The sequence below is a fragment of the Phocoena sinus genome, chromosome 9 (assembly GCF_008692025.1).
Source record: "Phocoena sinus isolate mPhoSin1 chromosome 9, mPhoSin1.pri, whole genome shotgun sequence".
NCBI lineage: Eukaryota > Metazoa > Chordata > Mammalia > Artiodactyla > Phocoenidae > Phocoena > Phocoena sinus.
In genome coordinates, this window is record NC_045771.1 from 42256312 (window position 1) to 42274461 (window position 18150).

The 18150-nt window shown below is 39.8% G+C and overlaps 1 protein-coding gene and 1 non-coding gene across 4 annotated transcripts in view; one reads left to right on the plus strand and one right to left on the minus strand.

The window, feature by feature from the left end:
• The first annotated feature begins 4523 nt into the window (after positions 1-4523).
• Positions 4524-18150, plus strand: part of HERPUD2 (HERPUD family member 2) — a 43905-nt gene continuing 30278 nt past the window's right edge. Inside the window, exons 1-2 of one of the 3 annotated variants that reach the window (XM_032642885.1) lie at positions 4524-5049; positions 5249-5669. In XM_032642885.1, coding sequence (XP_032498776.1) covers positions 5523-5669 — 147 coding nt within the window. In that variant the 5' untranslated portion in view covers positions 4524-5049; positions 5249-5522. Of the gene's footprint in view, positions 5050-5248; positions 5670-18150 lie in introns of those variants that run through there. The other 2 variants (XM_032642886.1, XM_032642888.1) reach the window with 2 other exon arrangements.
• Positions 17221-17327, minus strand: LOC116759926. The gene has a single exon (XR_004351588.1). It is a non-coding gene; the product is annotated as a U6 spliceosomal RNA (small nuclear RNA).

The following is an 18150-nucleotide window of genomic DNA, read 5'->3' on the forward strand; positions in this document are numbered from 1 at the left end:
ATAAACATTTATAAACATTTGAGAAATATAGCCAATAGAGTTAGATAGTTCTAATTTTGGGGGGAGGAACTTGGTGAAACATCTCTGGGAAGAGAGGCTAAATGCCAGAGGAAGGGCATGCAGTTGTGAACCAACTGCAAGGTTACTATTGGGATTTGGACTTGGATAGCTGCATACAGAAGGAACAGGGTATCCATTATGACCTGCTATGCTTTGGTAAGGTACATTATGGTAACTGGCCTCCAGTATAACAGGAGGTCCTTACCTCCTAGTATTCATGCTCATACTACTCTCCTCCTACAATGACTCAGGGCTGGCCTATGTGACAAAATAGCACACCATGTAGGTGACAATGTAAGATTTCAGAAACTAAGTCATGAAAGGCATTGCTGCTTCAGCCTTGGTCTCTAGGATTCCCTCATTCTGGGGGAATCCAGCTGTCTGGTTGTAAGGACATTCAAAAGCAGTCCTGTGGAGGGACCCACATGGGGAGGAACAGAGACTTCACACCAACAACCAGTCCAACTTGCCAGCCTTAGGAGTAAGCCATCTTGGAAGTAGATCCTCCAGTTCCAATCAAGCCTTCCGACAACCAAATGCCAGCTGAAATCCTGACTGCAATTTCAAGAGAGACTCAAAACCAGAACCAACAGCAAAGACGCTCCCAAAATTCTGACCCAGTTTTAGGGGCAATTTGTTTTGCAGCAATAAATAACTAATACATATATTTAGGTCAAAATTCTTTAGAGGATGAAAAATATAAGGGATTTCCCCTTCCCCCCCTTCCTCTGGTCACCTAAAGGAGGTCAGTGAGATCCTATTTGCTACAATTTTTTCCAAGTGTTATGATAAATAAGTCAGTGGATTAACTCATCAGAGAAATTAGACTTCTGTCTTACCCAAATGGTCGCTCTAAGAACTGACTAGATACATAGTTTCTGAAAAGCAGGAAATCCAACTGCTAAACTACCTTATGAAGATTTATATTAATACAGAAATAGAAATATAGATGTGTCCTTATGAAGACTATTCTAGGGAAATCATGTGTCGAAATGCTCATTATGGTCACCATAATTGAGGAGGGCTATGCGAAGTAGTGTGTTCAAAGGTGAGTCACTGTTTTGAGTGATCTGGAAACTATTCTTAAGGATGGTTGAAGAATCTGGGGATGTTTAGTTTGGATAAGATGTAGAGAGCATTTAACCATTTGAAGGGCAGATGTGGAATAAAAGTAAACATATTTTGAATTAATCAAGAGGAGAAAAGTGGCCTAATGACAAATTATAGCAATGCAGATTTTAATTCACTTATAATAACCATGGCTGTTTAACAATAGGTCATGCTGTAGTGAAAACTATGGTGCTCCCTCTCCCTGGAAGAGTTTAAGCCAAAGTTGGCTGATTGCCTTTCAGAGATGTCCTAAGAGCGATTCCGGCAGTACTTGGAAAGCTGATCTAGATGACCTCTAAGATGTTGTTCCTGAAAGCCTTTTCCTCCTGGATGTGTCTTGTTATGAATGAATATCTTTAAGTTCAGTGTAGTGGAAAGAGTGTGTATTACAGAGGAATCAGAATTCTATTTGGAAGTTACTAGCTGTGTGACTTGGGGCAAGACATTTAGCCTTTCTGAGCTTCATTGACCTCACTACCTCTCAGGGCTGTTCTGAAAATTCATTAAATGACACATCACTTAAATCATCCATTTGGCATTCAATGCATGTGTGGTTTTCTTCCTTCCATTTTCTACAATATGGTTTATAATCAAACATCTGGGACCAATTAAGATTTTGAAAGTGCAGTGTTGAAATGAGCTAATTTTCCTAGGCTCGAAATGTAGGATTTCACTTGTTTTTAAACAATAAATTTGATTGAGATTTGATTAGATGCTTTGTGGCACAGCATCTTAAAAAAAAAAAGACAAGTTTGGTGTAAATAGAAATAGAAGGAATCAATCAGAAGCCAGATGGCTATCATCATCTTTGAAATTTGCAACTGCAAGATCATCACTTGACTAAAGTCTTTCTTCCCAAGAGAGTTATCATAAAAACAAAAACAAAAAAACCAAAACACTGAAAACTATATTATTCAACATCATAAAGTATTTTACCTTCCTGGAAGGTATTCCAAATTTTAGTAAGAAAAGCGCAGTAATAAGCACTTTATTTTCTTTAAAATTTTAAAAGAAACTGGAATCTCACAGAAGGAGTCAATATAAGCTTTTCTAGCTGTCCTCCTTCCCAATTAAAAGAATTAGAAGTAAATATCCCACAAATATTGGAAATCAGTTTTATTATTTACAAATAATTTTCTTTAAGCGTTTTACTTTGTCAACAAACAAAGTTACTCCATTGGCAGAAATCACCCTGAATTACTGAACTAGCTACTAAAATTATGTGTATTGAATACTTAATATTGTTAAAGTAGATTTGGCCTTAACAATCACAAATCCTTTATTATCTATTAGCATCCTCCCCTTAAGCATTCTCATTAGAGGCTGTCTTTAAGTAGCAAATGGTAACTGAGATGTGTAGTTGTTCTTTCACATTTCCCCTTCTTATGTGCAACACGGGCACAGAACAAACAGCTCACAGCACCCTCTAAGTAACTGCTATCTTGCATCCCCTCCATGCTGTTTTTCCTACTCCAAATTCCAAGTTAAACACTATCAATAGTCTAGGGACTACCCTTTCATACATTTTTCTATAAACACATACACGTAATTTAACAAAAATGGGATCATATTTACATACTGTTTTTATTGTGGGCAAGTTCCACAGCATCAAAAGCATTTTTAGGTTGTTAATTCAGGTGGCTGTAAGGCAAAAAAAAAAAAAAAAAAAATCATTTCTGTCAGATACTCTATAATCTTTATACTCATATATTTCAAATTCTTGAATGTTCATTACATTTTAAAATGATTTTGTCCATGTTAGTGAACCTCTGATGAACTCTACTTTAAGTAGTGTCTATCCAGTGAAATGCATTCTGTCAATATTAATATTTATTAATATATATCTCATTAATAATGTACATTTCAGAGCGCCAAGGGGGATGATCACATTACTCTAAGGGGTTCCTGGAAGTGTGAGTCACAGGCATAAGTGACAGGCTTGGGTGGTGGTGCTTGTGGCAGTTGCAGTTGGGGAGACTTCCTCCTGCCTTAAACAGGAATTGGACATAAAAGAATTCTTAGAGCAGACAGCTTGGGACTTATATGGTGGCACACTTATGCCATAAAGGATTCAGCCTCTTTCAATTGTTCTGTTCTGCCATCCTTGTAATACAGGCCTTTGTTCTCCTGTTTGTTGCTTCAGGACTGAGCCGTGGCTGCCCCACTGCCAGCATCACATTCCTCCAGTAAGAAAGACAGGTGTAGAGGGCAAGGATGAGCTCTGGTCTGCAGAACATGTTCATCTGAAAGCTCCCCTGGAAGCCCCAGTAGCAACTTCACCTTTCATCTTACGGGCTACAGCTGTGTCGAATGGCTGCTGCTAGATGTAAGGGAGCTAGAAAAAGTACTTGTAGCTAGAATTAAGTTAAGGTTCTATTAAGATGACTAGATACTAGGTAGAAAAAGGGTCTGCTACAGGAAATCCAAGTCATAGTAAACTGTTCTCATTTCATGACAAGAAATAAAGGAAACTTCACTCTTATTTTAGAAGAGCATTGAGAGGGTATGGCTAAGATATGGTAGGTGTCCTATCACAAAGAAAGAGGTGAAGGAGGAGAGGGTGTAAGGGATCCTGGGGCACTAGCTGTTGAGAGGAAGAACTTCCTCTTGGTCTAACTTTCACTAACTCCTCTGCAGCTGAGAGGGGAAGAGATCAGGTCCCCAAAGCCCCCTACATTATGTGCTTGTATTCACCTATAAGTGGAAGCCTGGACCTGTGCAAATGCACATCTCAACTTACTGCACTGACTCCTAAACCTGTGCAGAAAATGGAGAGTAAGTCGGCTTTGGGCAATAGCCTGAAACTTCGCGTTCCCACGTGTAAACCATAAACCAGAAAAATAACACTGCCAACCGTCTTCATCTCCCACTGTGGTCAACACACAGTAGGTGCTCAGTAAACAAACACTTGCCAACTTTTGAGAAGACGGAGAGGAAATATATGTTAATTAATATTTAGTTGAGAGACTGATATACGCCAGAACTGTACCAGATGGCTTACCTACATAGCTCATTTAATCAACAGCACACAGTCAGGTGGCCATTACCGTCCCCATTTACAGAAGTAAACTGAGGCTCAGGAAGGTTAGCCAGGGTCACACGGAAAGTAGAGGTAGACTAAAAGCATTCTCCTTATGCAATGTACCCCCAGTCCCTCCTTCCCCAAAGCTCCAGGTACCGTGCTTTGCAGACAGTCGACACAAGAAATTATGGGCAGAAGCCTAATTGAGCATCAGCAAGGACACTAACTTTTGAAGAGACAGCTCTAAGGATGAGGAACACTTCCCAAGTCTTCCGGGTGTGGTCAAAACAGAATGTGCTAACGCCAGCGAAGCGAGTGGAGGCCCGAGTACCGCTGGGGAGGCAAGGCGGAGCGAATGGCCTGGCCTGGCGGCCTCGACACGCCCGACTGACTTCGAGGCGACACAGAACTCTGCACCCGCCGCCCTGGGCCGCCAGGGGCGGTCGGCGGCGGGACCTGGAGGGCAGCGCGCGGGGGCGAGCCGCCCCTGACGCACTTCCGCCCTGCGTTTTCCGGCTTAAAGGGGACCCGGACCTTCTTCACAACAACAACAAAACAGGCGCGCTCGCGGCCGGTGCCCCTATTCTAGTCCCCGCCTTCCTGCCACCTGTCGCCGTCTCGGCCGCGCCCCGCCTTGCGCTCCAGCTGCCCTGCCGGAGGGGTCAGGCGGAGAGCCCTTCGGCCAACTTCTCCCGCTGCCGCCGCGCCGCCTCGCGAGATCCAGGGCTGGGCCGTGGGCGCCGCCGAGCAGTAGGAAGGGAGCGGCCGCCGCGGAGGACGCTCGGCCGTACTGTGTGATCGGTGGCCGTGCCCGGGGGAGGAGGGCGGCGGTGGCGGGCCCTGCAGCCATCTCTCAGGTAGCCCTGCCTGTCGCGGCTGGCCGCCCTGAGCGGCCCGTCCCCTTCTCCAGCCCGCGTGGCGGGGCCGTCGCGTCGGGGCCTTGTTGCGTTTCAGCTTAGGGGTCGCAGCGGGGCGGGGCGGTGGCTCGGGCTGTCGCGCCCTCACCCCTCTCTACCTTCTCACCGCTTTCTCTCTCCCCTTGGCTTCCCTCTGCAGTCCGGAGCACGGCGGAGCCCGAACCTGGCGGGGAAAACAGCACCCCCGGCCGGGCCCCCAGACCCCGCCGCCGCCTCCGCCTCCGCCCCTGGCCATCATCCTCGGCACCGGCAATGGCCTTTGTATCGCCCGATGCACTTGTGACTGACTTGGACAAGGAATATTAAGAACCCATTCGCTTCCGTCCCCATCCCAGCCGCGCCGGCAGTAACCACCTCGGCTCATTTGGGCTTAACTGCTGCTCCTCTTGACTCTGTTCGACCTTGGAGGCACCATGGACCAAAATGGGATGGAGATTCCTGTGACCCTCATCATTAAAGCACCGAATCAGAAATACAGTGACCAGACTATTAGCTGCTTCTTGAACTGGACCGTGGGGAAACTAAAAACGCATCTGTCTAACGTGTACCCTAGCAAACCAGTAAGTGTCTAAAACCTGGGCGCAGCTGCTCTGGCCAGCGGATTTTCGTGTCATATACTCCCTTACTCTCTGCTTATCCCCACCCCTCTTGAGTCAAATAGGTCTCTTTGACTGCAAAGTATTTTGACTGCGAAGTATTTTGCGTTCCGAGGTTATGCGACTCTCTTGAGTGTCTGAACCATCATTAATATCTTCCTGATGAGGTCCAGTTAATTAGTAAGTGTAATTAGTAAGTGAAATATTAAGGCACATGAGAATTGGCAGGCATACAATAGGACCGTTTTCCTTGGACTTAAAATCATCAACCTAAAATGGGAATGACAGGTGTATCCTTTAAAAAAAAGATAAACACTGCAATCCATATTCAAGCTTTTATTGCTTATTAGACTAAAATTCCTTTTTACTTTCAACATCTGGCCCAGAAATTTGCTCATTGCTGAAGAGCGAATTTTGAAATAAGTATGTGACCCCTATGAAAGTTATACTCTTTACACACTAGTATATATGTTTCAAGAAGCAAAGAGTTATACGTTTTAGATTCACTTTCTTCTGCCCCTTCCTCTCTCATTTTCCTCCTGTAGAGGACACAGAAATTTTCTTCATTTAGAGGAGAACAGTCCTTCCACACCCCCACCATTTGGTGCATCATTTTATTCCTTTCATATAGCCATTTGTAAATCACTGCAGCAGTGTTTTTCATTCTGAATCATATCTGGATATTGCAAAGATAATAAATAAAATAGACAGTATGGCTCTATCTGTCCCCAAAGTTAGATTTGAAAGTTATCAACACAGTTGATAACTAAGTCTTGGAATAATTTAGAAAAGTATAATGTTGTGTAGTGTGTATGAAAGTTAGGCTTTCATGTTCTCCATTGTGTAAAAATTTCATTCCTGAATAAGTAGTTTTCAGTGATTACTAAACCTTTTTTTTTTAATTAATGAAGAAGCTTGGATTTTTAGGGTGGGAAATATTTTTGGCATCTGGCAAATTTAAGCCAGCAGCAAGGATGTGTTGGAAGGCAACTGTGCTTTCTAGGTTTTACTTAACACTTGTTTTGTGCAAATAAGTAAGGAAGGCACTTGATCTATACTAAGGCAACTGTGCTTTCTAGGTTTTACTTAACACTTGTTTTATGCAAATAAGTAAGGAAGGCATTTGATCTATATTAAGATGTTAATGAATTAGGACTGTTTCAGTGTTACAGTATTAAGTTTACTTAGGCATTTAGGCTTCTAGAATAGCTATAGAAATAGGGTAGTTATTGCAAAAACAGGTGGTTTAGAAAAACAACTCTTAGTTGGCATTAGCTATGTTTGTCAGTACTTTTTGATTACAAATATTTTTAGTAGGAGAAATAAAAACCCTGAAGTATTTAAGTACTTGGAACAAAATAGTTGGAACTCTCATTCAAATCTTTTCTTGAAAGGTAAGATTTACACAGGGGTAACAATTTCTCTTTAAAAATTTCTGCTTTACAAAAGATTTCCTATTGCATATGACTCATTTTACACATTTTTAAAGTAGAAAATAGCTTTTCAGGATAGGCAGAATTGAAAGCTTTAGACTTCCATAGTAGTGTTCATAACATAGCCATTCCTAAGTACATTATTGAGCATATATCTAAGTACTTAGTTATATGTTCAAGTGTATACTTATGTGAGGATCTTTTACATTATATGATTAAACCAAAAGGGACTTGGTTTGCACTGTGATAGAACAAGAGTTATCACTTTTCTGAAACTTTTTCTTTTTTAAAAAGTAAGAGAGGAGTGTGAACCCTATTTGTCTTACCTGCTCCTGGGATAAGCCTGTTTTTGGCAGGAGTTCTGCCATCTTAGCACTTATCTCAGTGGAGTGCTATCAGTGCCCATGTGGATCAGTCAGCTGCTGGAGGACAGATCAGTTGCAAACTTCTCTACACCTGGCCCTCCTAAGCTGCTTGCTTCTAGTACACACCGGAGGCACTTTTGGAAGGTATACCAAATAATATGCAGCCTATTAATTACCTAACCTTGTGGCAAACCTTTTTTCCTCTTCCAGCAAGTTTTCTCCAAGTGAATTGTAATATCTGAAGTTTATTTCTAGGTTAATGAAGGTGGGGATGGTGTACATGTGTTTCGTTTCTTTCTTTTAAAAATAAATATATTTATTTATTTAATTTTTGGCTGCATTGGGTCTTCGTTGCTGTGTGAGGGCTTTCTCTAGTTGCGGCGAGCAGGGGCTACTGTTTGTTGTGGTGCGCAGGCTTCTCATTGCGGTGCCTTCTCTTGTTGTGGAGCACCGGCTCTAGGCGCACAGGCTTCAGTAGTTGTGGCTCGCGGGCTCTAGGGTGCGGGCTCAGTAGTTGTGGCGCACGGGCTTAGTTGCCCCGTGGCATGTGGGATCTTCCCAGGCTAGGGATCAAACCCATGTCCCCTGCACTGGCAGGCTGGTTCTTAACCACTGCGCCACCAGTGAAGCGCACATGTGTTTATTTTCATAGAACTTCACTGAAAACTTTGTAAGGTTATTCACACACTCACATTCTAGCTTTTTTTATCACTTAGAACTGATTTGAAGTATCACAGTTGTTTAACAGACCAACTGTTTACTGATACTCCAAAGCCATAGGGAGTCCTCAGCATAGGAATTGGAGTCCTTAAAGTTTACTTGTAAAGTTGTTATTTAGAATGGAGAAATTTAACAATATAAGCAATATTATATTGTTGATTTAATATAAAGGAAGCTTAGATTCTTATGACCCCCCACAATGACTACTTAACATTGATTCTGTTTTTAAGTGTCTCAAGTGCTGTTTGGTGTTTAACAGATCGTTTCTTATGCCTGATTCCTTGCGCATAAGAAAGGTGGAGGTGGGTGGACTTGGAAGCAGAGAAGGGTTTAGTGCCTGGTAGAAGCAAGTGTTCCCCAGCGTGAAGTAGAACAGTTCGTAGACACTGCTCTTATTGCATCTGATGGGGCAGGGGAGGTAGAGGGCCTTGATCCCTGTGGACGGTGGCTTCTAGGAAAATAAATGAGAGCTGCTGGAGGGAGAAGAATGGAGATTTGAAGTTGTTCTTTTAGGATCTCTACAAGGATAGGTCACATGCCTACATGCTGTTAATGGAATTCTGGCTAAACTCTGCAACAGTGTGTAAAATCTTAAGATTTTAGCTTTATGGTCAGATATTGACTTCATTTAATCACAGATAATCTCCATTTGCATGGATATTTTAAATTCAACCTCCCCTCCCCTCAATAAACCCACAACAAATATACCCCTCCTTCCAAAGCACACTTTCTTGGGCTTCATTTATTTATTTAATTAGGAATTTATTGACCTGGCATTTGAAGGTCTACAATGTATATACTAAGCAAAAAGGTGGTAAGAGTCCTTTGCTCTTAAAAAGCTCAGGTCTAGTGGGGGATACAGACATATAAGTAAATAACTACAATATTATGTACTAGTGTTATATAAGAGGGATATACTGAGTGCTGTAGGAGCACTGGAAGGGAATGGTCCACTCTGGAGTGAGGATAAGGGAATGTGTAGCTGTTTTAAGAAAAGATTCACAGGGACATTTTTCTTAAAGAGTTAATAAGTTTTAATCAGATAAGATCATAGTTTCTTTTTCTTTTTTTTAACTGTTCTTTCACAGCTGTTGTTGCACTGATGATTCTAAATGCTTTATATTATTATAATACTTAGTAGTATAGTACTATGTTAAAGGATTATAGCTCCATAATGGGCTAAAAGGGGAAAGTGTTTTCTAGTTAGGAAGCAAGGCAATTGCCACATTTACACAGAAGTTTACAAAGTCATTATTAAAAACCTCAGGTGTGAAACTGAGCTCTGGTGGAGTTTTGTTTAACTTTGAATGGTATTGATAATTGGTTTGGTACTTGGTTTAAGAACTGGGGAGTGCACCAGTTCATGTTGATAGTGTATATAATTGTGAGTCATATTCTAATATGACATTTGTCATCACTTCATGACTTTAGGTTTTCAGTTCCTAAAATTGGCCTGTAGTGTGAAATAATTATTCTGAAATTTAGGTAATTACTGCTAGTGGGTGAAGATAACCTATCAAGAGGGCCACTTTTACTTGAGTAGTTTCAGACTTTGGTCTAGTTTAGACTTATTTACTAGGTATGTAAAAATCAAAATGGTTGAACTTAATGTTATCCAGTAGAATGGACTATCTTAGAGAAAACTTTATAAATAAGAAATAAAATAAAAAATAAGAACCTCTAAATCCAGTTAGGCACCTTTTTCATTATCTTGTTTCTTACTGTTTGTTCTTATACACGAACAATAACTACGATGGACCTGACTCACCCTGAATTCAATTTTGAAGGCAAACCTTTCTGGGGCTTGTATCCTTTTGCTTCCCATTTTTGTCTTGAGGTCAAAATGACCGTTGAACATGTCCCTCAGTTCTGGATAGACCTCCTCTCTCTTGGCACCTTTTCAAATAGTGCCTTTGCTCTGAGATTTGTTAGAATTAAAGAAATAGGGATAGAACCAATTGCATAGATTCTATTCTGAGAATATAACATTCTATAACCAAATTGCCTACAGTTCAGATGGAAGTCTTACTTTCATTGTCAGTGGAAGTAGCTTTTATAATATAATTTGAGGTTTATATCTGTCTTATTTTTGTAATTCTCTATTACCTTATTTAGGAAGGTCATTTTTTAAAAATTTGTAAAATATCGGCTATATTCCCTGTGTTGTACAATATACCCGTTATAACTTATTTTATACCTAATAGTTTGTACTTCTTAATCTTCTACTTGTTTATTACCCCTCCCCCTTCCATCTCTTCACTAATAACCACAGTTTGTTTTCTGTATCTGTGAGTCTCTTCTTTTTTTTTATATTCACTAGTTTGTTTTATTTTTTAGATTCCACATATAAGTGATATCACACAGTATTTATCTCTGTCTGACTTACTTCACTTAGCATAAGTAAGCAGGTCAGTTTTAAAATTTGCTTGCTTAACCACCTCAGAACTGTTGACTTAAAGGGGCTATAATCCATACACACAAATAATTTTTGTTTTATAAGACTCTTGTCAAAGGTTGATGGAAAGTTAAAAGTTTTGAATGAGTGCTGACTGAAATTTGTTTTGTTTAACTCCTTGCCTTTTTCTAATGTGTTTTTTGGAAAATAACAGTACTGTGAAGGTAATGTTTTGTTTAATCATGCATCAGTGCTTTTAAAAATAGGATTTTTTTAGAACTTTAAGTTTTTCTCCTTTACATAATAATTTTGTTTTTGGCTGCGCTGCGCTGCTTGTGGGAACTTAGTTCCCCCACCAGGGATTGAACTCAGGTCCTCAACAGTGAGAGCATGGAGTCCTAACCACTGGACCACCACGGAATTCCCACACATAATAGATATTGATTTGATGGTCTTAAATGCTTTTTTTTAAAATCATTTTTTAAAAAAATTATTTATTTACTTTTGGCCGTGTTGGGTCTTCGTTGCTGCGCACGGGCTTTCTCTAGTTGCGGTGAGCGGGGGCTACTCTTCATTGCGGTGCGTGGGCTTCTCACTGCAGTGGCTTCTCGTTGCGGAGCATGGACTCTAGGCGCACGGGTTTCAGTAGTTGTGGCTCGCGGGCTCTAGAGCACAGGCTCAGTAGTTGTGGCGCATGGACTTAGTTACTCCGCGACAAGTGGGATCTTCCTGGACCAGGACTCGAACCCTGGAAGGAGGATTCTCAACCACTCTGCCACCAGGGAAGCCCCTAAATGCTTTTACTTAACTGTCATATTTGGTGCTGTGATTTTAAACTGCCATTTACTAAGAGGTTGCTATGTATACCAGGCATTCTGGTAAGCACTTTATATGTTTATCATACTTATTCTTCATAGACAGCTTACGCTGTGAGTTCTGTTATCAGCTCTGTTTTATAGATGAGGAAACTGAGGCTTGGTGATTTTTTTGCCCAAGGTCATAGAACTTTAGGTAGTAGAATCGGAATTTGTACCCAGGTTAGTCTGACTTGGCAAGCCTCAGGTCTTAACCATATGATGGTTATATATAATAAGACGAAGAAAGGCATTTAGGGATTTGGCCAGCTCAATTATATACTTGCAAATTAAAAAGAAGTAAGTGGACTGTAAAAAGGCATGTGTGTTTAGATGGGTTGTCATCTAAAGGCTACAGATGAATGGGTAACACAGTCTTAATACCGTTCTAATGCATGTCAGCTTAGTGTGTGGTTATTTTTATTTTGATAAATTATAGGGAAGGTATGGGAACATAATATCTTAAGACTTCCAAGTACATTGCTTTGCCCTATCTTTTCACATTTCCTGCTTGTTTGTATGAACCATAGCAGTCATGTATTTTGGCATCTCTGTTGTATGTATACCTGATTTGGCCTGTCAGTAGAAACAGCTAAGCAGGGAATGTCCCTTTGGAGTTCCAGAGGAAATTGTTGTGTAAGCTCTGTAAGCTGGTTTTGTTTACTGTTGTTGCAAGGGCTTAAGAGGTAGAGGCAGTTTGGGTAAGTTCTGCTTCCATTTACAGTGTTTCTGAATTTCCTGAGGCTTTAGATTGGGTGGATTTAGTGGGAATGGGAGGGAGATATGTTCAGTACAAATTCACTGGATTCATTTCCCACATAAACGATATTTTGTGCAGAGAACCAGCTCTTTAAAGCTGTTTGACACTTATGGCTGAACTGTATATAAGAACTGAAATGTTAATAATTACCACTTTAAAAGAAATTGGGCTGTAGTTCTTTGCACTAATATGTAAGTTAACCGTTGCTTTTACTGAGCTATTTGATTATGTTGAAGTTGGATATACTAAGGACATGATTTTTTAAGCCATTCATAATTATGAAAGACCCATTTAGTCCTTCACGTAAAAAATCTAATCTTTTGATACCAACTAGGTGACTTTCCAGAAATATAAAAGTATTGTTCGCTTTGTAAACTCATCTGTTAGACTCTTGTGAATATTTTAAGTGCATTAGGGATACATGGTATTTTATCTGTTTTTGCTGTCTAGTTAAATAAACATTAAAAAGTCAGACACTTTAGATAAAATATATGTAAACCTTTTAGAAAGAAAACATCTTTCCCCAGTTTAGGATTTATTTTTGCATATTATACTAGCAGGTGAGCTTTCCTCACCTTGGTTTTTAGCAACCTCTGTTAAGTGGGTAGCAGAGTTTTTGGGCCAGCTGGTTAAGCAGCTGTTTATTTGGAGTGGTATAGTTTTGTCTCTGGGCTACTCAGAGTGCCAACAGGATGTTTCCAACTTGGTAATTTAGCTGCCTCTGCTCTACCATATATCACCAGGCTTCGTCTTGGGTGGAGCAGGGGAGATGGTAAAGTACTGTACCTATTAAGATTTGCTGACTATTGGATGTAGGATGTGAGCAACAGGAAGAATGGTGGTGTTGTTAACAGAGGTAGTCAAGTATATTTATATGTTAATCTGTGTAGCCAGTATCTTAACAGAAGAAAATTTTCATTGACAATTTAATTAGTACTTCATTTTAGATTTTCCAATCCTGAGTCTTCTGAATTCTTATATTTAAAGGATACCATGTAATATTTTTTATTGAGAGAAAAATGAACTTTTATTGTGTTAAGCTACTGAGATCTTGAGGTTCATTATAGCAGCTAGCATTACTACCCTAACTAATACAGAAATGGATTTTTCATCAAGGTAAAAAATACTGTTAGGGGCTTCCCTGGTGGCGCAGTGGTTGAGAGTCCGCCTGCCAATGCAGGGGACACGGGTTTGTGCCCTGGTCCGGGAGGGTCCCACATTCTGAGGAGCGGCTGGGCCCGTGAGCCATGGCTGCTGAGCCAGCGCATCTGGAGCCTGTGCTCCACAACGGGAGAGGCCACAACAGTGAGAGGCCCGCGTACCGCAAGAAAATATAAAATAAAATACTGTTAGTAGGTCTGGATAAATAAAATTGTGTCAATTTTACAAGTTAAACTGAATTTGAATTTAGATCTCAAAATCTGTTATTTTCCTAATACTGTAGATTATAATCCAAACCACTTGAAAATTCAGTTGATTATTGTGTGGTTTGTTATCATGTCTAACCACTGGTTTTCCAGATATTTAAATTAAATTCACTGATATTTAAACTGAATTTTTTCACTAGAAAAAATTTCAAATTTTCTTACTTAATTTATGCACATGAAAACTTTTTCTCTGTTTTCACCCAAAGTAAAATTAAAGAATTCTTTTTCCTTTTACTTCTGATTATCTGAAGATGTTTGAATATTCAATTTAAAGCAACAATTTTTAAAATTAAGGTATAATTCACATACTATAAAGTTTGCCCTTTAATGTGTACAACTCAGTGGTTTTTAGTAGTTCACAAATTTGTACAATCATCACCACTGTCTAATTCCAGAACATTTTTATCACCCCATACTCATTAGCAGTCACTCCGCATTCTCTGTCCCCCACTCCTTTGGTAACCAGTAATCTACTTTTTGTCTGTATGTATTCACCTATTCTGAAAATTTCACATAAATCTAACTATAATATATATGGCCTTTTATGTCTGGCTTCTTTCAGTTAGCATAATGTTTACAAGGTTCATTCGTGTTATAACATGTATCAGTTCGTCATTACTTTTTATGGCCCAATAATATTCCATTATATGTAAATGTCACATTTTGTTTATCCGTTCATCAAAGCATTTGAGTTGTTTCGACTTTTTGGCTATTATGAATAATGCTGCTGTGCACATTCCTTTACAGGTTTTTGTGTGGATTTGTTGTTTTCAGTTCTCTTTGGTATATACCTAGGAATGGAATTGGATGTATACTGAGTCATATGGTGGCTTTCTGAGGAACTCCCAGGCTTTTCCAGAGGCCGTTCCATTTTACATTCCCACCAGCAATGTATGAGAGTTCTACTTTCTTCACATCCTCATCCACACTTGTTTTTGCTTCATGTATTTTCGGGGAGTACCATGTAATTTTATTATATTCTGCTTTTTTGAAAATTGATGTTCCCTTGCTGTGAAAAGATATGTTTACTGGAAGTTGACTATTAATTTAGAGTAAAGTTAATACTAAGATACTAACATATGATTGCTCCTTCAATAGTATAATATGCTAATATCAGTACCATTTGCAGAAATGAACCAAATGAATTTAGCACCAGCAAGTGTTTTAAACTAGTATTGTGGTTCACAGACTAAATACTTCATTTCCATTCTTAATGATTACATGTAAAATAACTGATATAATGAACTTCAAGTAAGTGTGTCTTCCAAATCTGTGTAACCCTTTTGGACTCATAACACTTCATTTAATAAATCGGCATTTAGCATCTACTCTGCAGGACACAGTGCTAGGCTCTGGGAGTAAAGGGATGAGCTAGACAGACATGGACCCTTGTTTATTCTTGGCACTCATATACCACTTAGGGAAATAAACGTACAGGTAATTACAGATTATGGCTTGCGTTATGAAGGAACCAACCGGGTGTGTGAAAGGAAATACTCTACTTTAAATTTGTAAATCAGATAAGACCTCTCTGAGGAGGTCACTTTAAAGCTAAGACCCAAAAGATGGTTAAGAGCTAGCCCTGCGAGAGCTGGGAGAGACTGTTGCAGGTAGGATGTCTGAGTTGGGGAGGAACTTGGCATATTGGGGATCTAAGGGAATGCCAGTTTGGCTAGTGAGTGAGGAGGAAAGATTATGATCAGAGGAGGTTGGAAAGAGAGAGAAACCAGATCTGCTGGGACCATCTGGTTATGGTGTGCAATTAGAATTCAATCCAGAGTGGTAGGAATCCATTAGAGAGTCACAGGAGTGATTCACATTTTTAAAAGATCACTCTATTTACTGACTAGAACACAGTGTGAAGACCAGTTAAGAAGCTATTACAGAAGTTCAGGCAAGATGGTTTTAGGTTAGGGTAATGGCAATAGAGATGGAAAGAAATGGACTGAGAGGGACTTCTGGAGATAGAGTCCGTAAGATTTGCTGGTGGTTAGATATGTTAGACAAGGTGAGAGAAAAATTGAGGATAATGCCCAGATTTTTGGCTTAAACAACTAGTAGCAAGTTGTTATTGAATAGGGAACAAGCAAGAGGAAAGATCTGGGGAACCAAGAATTGAGAACCACTGTAGATGTTTTGATATTGAGTTGCCTATTAAGATATCTGAAGGTGGAGATTCCCTGGTGGTCCAGTGGTTAAGACTACGTGCTTCCACTGCAGGGGGCATGGGTTTGATCCCCGGTCCAAGAACTAAGATCCCGCATGCTGCCTGGCGCGGCCAAAAAAAAAAAAAAAAAAAAAAGATATTTGAAAGTGTCAGATGTCTAACAAGCAGTTGGATATCTGGATCTGGGTCTGAGAGGGAGCGAGAGGCCTTGGATAGAAAAGCAAATTTGCATCTTAGCTGAAGAAGCTTCCTTAAATTCTAGAATTGGATGGAAAAGTTAGCAAAAGACACTGGAGAGGGACAGTGGCTAAAGATATGAATGAAATGTACAAATGCCTCTTAATGGATTTTCTAAACTTCGATTGCTCTTCCAGAGGTGCAAATGGTGAATGCTGTGGTCTTTTCTTCTTGCAAACCTTTTGCAGGGTGCTGTTGGTCATGCTGTTTCCTCATCCTGCTGAGGGACTTGCTTAGCCATTGCCCAACTTTTCTGTTCAGTGGGTATAGGCTTTAAAAAACTAGGACATGGGGAAAAGGGATTATCAGCCTCTGGGCTTGTAGTAATGCTATTTCAATTGGCTATATTTTGGGTTAAATAGATTATGTGCTATTAGGTTTAAAGGTTTGATGAGTATTTGTATTTCTGAAACTGGGATTCATAGTTTTAGGACTAGGAATTTTCAAAATCTTTAAAATTTATTTTTTTATACAGCAGGTTCTTATTAGTCATCCATTATATACACATCAGTGTATACATGTCAATCCCAATTTCCCAGTTCATCACACCACCCCTGCCACTTTCCCCCCTTGGTGTCCATACATTTGTTCTCTACATCTGTGTCTCTGTTTCTGCCCTGCAAACCGGTTCATCTGTACCATTTTTCTAGGTTCCACATATATGTGTTAATATACGATATTTGTTTTTCTCTTTCTGACTTACTTCACTCTGTATGACAGTCTCTAGATCCATCCACGTCTCTACAAATGACCTAATTTCATTCCATTTTATGGCTGAGTAATATTCCATTGAATAATGTACCACATCTTCATTATCCATTCATCTGTCGATGGGAATTTAGGTTGCTTCCATGACCTGGCTATTGTAAATAGTGCTGCAGTGAACACTGGGGTGCATGTGTCTTTTTGAATTATGGTTTTCTCAGGGTGTATGCCCAGTAGTGGGATTGCTGGGTCATATGGTAATTTTACTTTTAGTTTTTTAAGGAACCTCCATACTATTCTCCATAGTGGCTGCATCAATTTACATTCCTGCCAACAGTGCAAGAGGGTTCCCTTTTCTCCACACCCTCTCCAGCATTTGTTGTTTGTAGATTTTCTGAGGATGCCCATTCTAACTGGTGTGAGGTGATACCTCACTGTAGTTTTTTTTTTTTTTAAATATGGAACACTTCACGAATTTGCGTGTCATCCTTGCGCAGGGGCCATGCTAATCTTCTCTGTATCATTCCAATTTTAGTATATGTGCTGCCGAAGCGAGCACCTCACTGTAGTTTTGATTTGCATTTCTCTAATAATTAGTGATGTTGAGCAGCTATTCATGTGCTTCTTGGCCATCTGTATGGCTTCTTTGGAGAAATGTGTATTTAGGTAGGTCTTTTGCCCATTTTTTGATTGGGTTGTTTGTTTTTTTAACACTGAGCTGCATGAACTGTTTATATATTTTGGAGATTAATCCTTTGTTGATTCATTTGCAAATATTTTCTCCCATTCTGAGGGTTGTCTTTTCATCTTGTTTGTAGTTTTCTTGACTTTGCAAAAGCTTTTAAGTTGCATAAGGTCCCATTTGTTTATTTTTGTTTTTATTTCCATTACTCTAGAGGGTGGATCAAGAAAGATCTTGCTGTGATTTATGTCAAAGAGTGTTCTTCCTATGTTATCCTCTAAGAGTTTTAGAGTGTCCTGTCTTACATTTAGGTCTCTAATCCATTTTGAGTTTATTTTTGTGTATGGTGTTAGGGAGTGTTCTAATTTCATTCTTTTACATATAGCTGTCCAGCTTTCCCAGCACCGCTTATTGAAGTGACTGTCTTTTCTCCATTGTATATCCTTGCCTCTTTTGTCATAGATGAGTTGACCATAGGTGCATGGGTTTATCTCTGGGCTTTCTATCCTGTTCCATTGATCTATATTTCTTTTTTTGTGCCAGTACCATACTGTCTTGATTACTGTAGCTTTGTAGTATACTCTGAAGTCAGGGAGTCTGATTCCTCCAGCTACGTTTTTTTCCCTCAAGACTGCTTTGGCTATTCGGGGTCTTTTGTGACTCCATACAAATTTTAAGACTTTTTGTTCTAGTTCTGTAA